At 41.7% G+C, this 4,944-nt stretch overlaps 1 protein-coding gene across 2 annotated transcripts; it reads left to right on the top strand.

The window, feature by feature from the left end:
* The first annotated feature begins 582 nt into the window (after positions 1-582).
* Positions 583-3,645, top strand: LOC147417859 (pentatricopeptide repeat-containing protein At4g25270, chloroplastic-like). Of its 2 annotated transcripts, none has more exons than XM_086507371.1 (2): positions 583-2,951; positions 3,073-3,645. In XM_086507371.1, the coding sequence occupies exon 1, from the start codon at positions 990-992 to the stop codon at positions 2,325-2,327; it is 1,338 nt and encodes a 445-aa protein (XP_086363497.1). In that variant the 5' UTR covers positions 583-989; the 3' UTR covers positions 2,328-2,951; positions 3,073-3,645. The 2 variants fall into 2 exon arrangements, with proteins under 2 accessions (XP_086363497.1, XP_086363498.1); XM_086507372.1 differs by having other exon boundaries at positions 583-2,974.
* The last annotated feature ends 1,299 nt before the right edge of the window (positions 3,646-4,944 follow it).

Raw genomic sequence — 4,944 nt, 5'->3', positions numbered from 1 at the left:
TTGGCGTGACGACTGGCATTCTAGAGAAGGGCAAGCGAAGCTGGAGGCCGTGGTTGCATGGAGTTTGTTTCCACTCTGAACAACACAGACAAATGTTTCACATACGTGCAACATCACATCACACACTAAACACTAATCTCTGAATGCTAAATCTATTATCTTACTACCTACACAAACCAATGCACAGACTCTGGCTGCTTTGCTACAAAACAAACAAAGCCCATATCAAAAATTCCCATCAAGGAGGTCTACTACATCAAAGTCCAACACCCGATGGACATGTAGGCTCTCTCACTACCCTGTGGCTGGGAACAACTAGAAGTACGCATGCATGTGTGCAGGTGCAATGGCGCACACAACCACACGCACAATTGCTCACACATACATTAAATGATAAATAAACCCACCTGTGTGAATACTAAACTAGTTCGTCTCTATATAGAATTTCTCTTAATATATATAAACAAACTATTTTTGAATACTAAACCAGTTCGTTTGGGAAGGCCAACTGTCTGAATACTAAACCAGTTCGTCTCTATATAGAATTTCTCTTAATATATGTAAACAAACTATTTCTGAATACTAAACCAGTTCGTTTGGGAAGGCCAACCAAGCAAGACTAGTTCGTGGGTTTATTTATCATTTTATGTCTGTGTGAGCAACCGTGCGTGTGGTTGTGTGCGCCATTGCACCTGCACACAAGTGGACCTCCTTGATGGGGGCTTTGTTTGTTTTGTAGCAAAGCAGCCAGAGTTTGTGCATTGGTTTGTGTAGGTAGTAAGATAATAGATTTAGCATTCAGAGATTTGATGTTGCACTGTTGTTCAGAGTGGAAACAAACTTGAAGAAGCAAGTTCTTGTCGATCCGGTTTTGGAGGAGAAAAGCGAGCTTTGTACGAACAGGAGAGATACTTCCCATTTTTAGCACCCCATTAGACAGGAGAGATGTTGCTACAAGCATTTGCAATAGACCATTTGTATCTGGATCTATGCGATCATTCAAGAGGCTGCGCGACCAGAAAAACATTGATGAGGCCTTGCAAGTCATCAGCTCAATGCAACAAAGGGGACAAGCGGTCTCCTCCGATATGTTTTACTGGGTACTGCAGAATTGCATAGCGCAGAAGGACCTTGTGGCTGGTAGAAGATTATACTGCCTCATTCTTAGAGATTGCCTTGAAAGTAACACCTTCCTTGGAAGCCATGTCATTCGCATGTTTGCTTCCTGTGGGAGCTTGCCTGAAGCAGACGAAGTGTTCAGCAGGTTGCCCAAACACAATCTATTTGCTTGGAGTGCAGCCATTGCTGCCCATTCGAGGTATGGGAAAGCTGTCAAGGCCTTCAAGCTTTACATGCAGATGCAGAAACTCTGCATAAACCCAGATGAATTTATCTTTGCCTCTGTCTTGAAAATATGTACAAAGCTAGGAAAATTAGATCAAGGGCAGCTTGTGAATTTATCAATAGTTGAAGGTTCTTTTGAACAAGATCCAGGTGTATGCAACGCTTTGATTGACATGTACATGAAATGCGGGAGTCATAAAGATGCGCATAGAGTGTTCGACAGGATGGGACAGCCAGATGCAGTGACTATGACAGCATTAATTTCTGGTTATAGCCAGCATGGGTGCACGGCGGAAGTTTTTGAGATCTTCCAAGAAATGCTGGCCAAAGGTCTGGAGCCAGATGACTTTGTTTTGTCTAGCCTCTTGAAAGCCTGTTCAGGTGGCTTATTGTTTGTTCAGGGTATGCTTGTCCATTGTCTTGTAGTGGAGATGGGCTTTGATGAGGATGCCATCGTCGGAAGCGCTCTTGTTGACATGTATGTGAAATGCGGTGATATTTTAGATGCTTGCAAAGTGTTTAGCACTATGCCAGGAACAAAGCTGGCGTTATGGAACTCCTTGACTGCAGGGTTTGCATTGCAGGGGGGGCAAGGTTTAGTGTCGAGTTATGTCGAGGATTTGCAGAGACAAGGTTTGAAGCCGGACAAGCTGGGGTTTGCTTGCTTGCTTTCTGCTTGTAGCAAATTGGGTTTGGTGGGCGATGGCTGCACCCTTTTTCAATGGATGCAGAAGAGGCATGGTGTTACCCCAACAATAGAGCACTTCACCTGCATAGCAGACCTACTGAGCCGAGCAGGGCTAGTAACACGAGCAGAAGATTTGCTTCAAAGCATGCCGGCTCCCTCAGACGCTGTTGGGTGGTCTACTGTGTTGAGCCATTTTAGGACATTTGGCGATGCAAGGGACACTTCACACTCTTCTTCTGGCTTACATTCCAATTTAATGCAGCACACATGTTTCAGTGATTCAACAAAGTCTTGAACCTTCACAAGTTTCCATAAGCGTCGCAATGTGGAAGCCTTCATTGCAGAGTTTGCATGGTAAGTGGAGCAAGGCCAAGTGCTGAATTATGTGCAGGTTTTGCAGCAAGGCTTAAAGGAAGATGAGTGGGTTCTTGCTCTTTTGCTTTCTATTTCATCAAGTACTTGTGCGTTTCTTTACATTCCGTATCAAACCATTTCTTTGCAAGACACGTGCTTCACTTGGGTCTATTGGGCGAAGGCTGTTGCCTTGTCAATTGATGTAGAAGAGGCATTTCTGTGGCAGTAAGCCTTTGCTTTCATAGCAGACCTGCTGAGCCATCTGAAGTGAGCAGCAGATTAGGCCCGTGTCACACACGGGCACCAGGCAAACTCAAAAAGAGCTTGTCTGGGTCCCTGATGTGTCACATGGGAGGAGGACATTGGAATATAGAGCATTTTCTCACAACTGCAAGCACACACCAGTGTACACCAGCTGGCAGTGGGTCACCATAGATTGCGGTTTGACTCTCACATTCTCATGTGCCTGCCTGCTTTTGGAGATGTCTGCAGACTGCCATTGATGGGTTGGGGGGTGGTAGAAAGCAGAGATGCACACTTATTTTTTGGTAATCTTTTTGCCAAGGTACCCCCTTGACTCAAGACAAGGTTTGAGCTCACGCTTTTTGTTGAGATATGGACAATTGATGAAGTTCTGTGGTATCAGCGTGTAAGGTGTTTGTCTGAATGGTTGCTGATGTTTGCAGGGTCAGGTGCAGCATGAGGGAGAGAACCGTAGCCGTTTTATTGACCTTTCAAAGTCCCAACTTGCAAGGTAAAAAGTAAACCCCTTAAAGAATTTCCATGTGTAGATGGGTTGGCAAATATTTTGTATCCATAAATCTGTTTGTATAGGATTTGGGGCAAATCTTTTAAATTTATCCCGAAATTGGCACATTATAGTGTATTTTTGGCGAATTTATCTCCCAAAAACACAAAAGTTTGGAAAGTGTGGGCTAGCCCGTTGACAAGGACTTTTGTAGATTAGCCCGAAGATCTCGAAGACCTTTGAAACATAGCCATGGGCTATAAGTAGCCACTATTTTTTTCAAGCCAAAATGCATGTGGGAAGGCTTGGTTTTTGACTATACATCGTGCCATATTGATAGTGACTTGGTTTTCCTCTCAAAGCTACCATTTTGGTGAGGGGTTTATGGTCTTGTGTATTGGTGTTTCATCTCAATCATATGAAAAATTGCATCAAATATTTGGACATATACTCCCTCAACCAGAATAGAGGTGACAATGTTGAAGCTAGTGTATCTCTTTTTCTTAAGAAAGTTTTCTTCCAAAATGTACCAAAAACCCTCTTTTGTAAGTGTAATCTTGTAAATTATAGAAAGTTTTCTTCCAAAATGTACCAAAAACCCTCTTTTGTAAGTGTAATCTTGTAAATTATAGAAAATTTGTTAAATGAAACACCCATATTTTGATCTCACATAGGACACTTACATATTTGAAGGTGCATCTCCCACGCATTTCCTATACTTGCATATGTTGGAAGAAGTGGAAAGTATCCAATGCAACAGAAGGAAGTATAGCATGTGTTGCAAGAAATGGAAGTATAGCATTTCCCTAAGCAAGACAAAAGATGTAGGTTGACAAAGTGCTACATCTAGAAAATTGGATAAAAAGGCCAAGCAAATAAGCCTTTCTAAAAGAGAGTAAAAGGTCGCCTTGGCACCCAATGGAAAAGGGGAAGAGAGAACACATATGAAAATCTCAAAAGACTTCCAAACAAGGTGAGGATCACGATGGCATGTTGAAAAAAAATTCTTGATTAAAAAAAATTATGAAGACGATAGATAGATTTTGGGGGCAGGGGGGAGAAAGAAATATATGGTATAATGTTTTATGATCAACCAAGCTGACAAAGAGAAGGCAAGGAAGGACACAAGCCACTGCATTAAATATTTTGGAAGGAACTACCACTCTGCCTTCTCTCTCTCTCTCTCCAACCTTACCATGTTAGTATGTTACAATTGTCATGTGCAAGTCATTGCCTTATAGATATCTATTGTTAGGTGAGTGTAAGAATCTTAATATAGCTATTTGCATTAAGAGACCAGTATTTGTCAAAAGAGGGTCCATTGTTACAACAAAGAGCATCTAGGACATTAGTTTAGTGAATCACCTAATCTTACTTTAGCTAAGATTTCTAGAGAGTGCCTATGTCTCCTTTTCAGGCACCTTAATCATTACGTATGGGTCCTTTGTGCACTACAAACTATGACATAGTATGAGATCCTAGATCTTGTTATCGTGGATGTATTCGGCTTGATTTTTGTGTAGCTTCTCATTGGATATTGGCTACTACAAATGACTTAAGTGTTGATTGAAAATAAGCTCTATAAAAGGGGAAAAGATAAAGACCTTTGGCTGTGTGCAACAAAAAAAGGAGTATGTTCCCATTCTTGAACAAGTTCATGTTGGTCAAGCAGGTGGTCATTTCTCAACAAAAACAATTACAAATAAAATATTTGATGGGTTGGGTTATGGTGACCAACCTTGTTTAGAGATGCCAATGCATACATTAGGCACCGTGATGTGTCAAAAGAAAAAGATAATGATTAGAAAGG

The sequence above is a fragment of the Adiantum capillus-veneris genome, chromosome 30 (genome assembly GCF_014529385.1).
Source record: "Adiantum capillus-veneris isolate H3 chromosome 30, ASM1452938v2, whole genome shotgun sequence".
NCBI classification, from domain to species: Eukaryota; Viridiplantae; Streptophyta; class Polypodiopsida; order Polypodiales; family Pteridaceae; genus Adiantum; species Adiantum capillus-veneris.
The sequence above is the reverse complement of the archived record's forward strand: the minus strand, read 5'-3'. Positions and strand labels throughout refer to the sequence as shown.

What these genes read in the sequence shown, in the direction of transcription:
- LOC147417859 (XM_086507371.1), top strand. Translation starts at nt 990, where the DNA reads ATGCGATCATTCAAGAGGCTGCGCGACCAGAAAAACATTGATGAGGCC.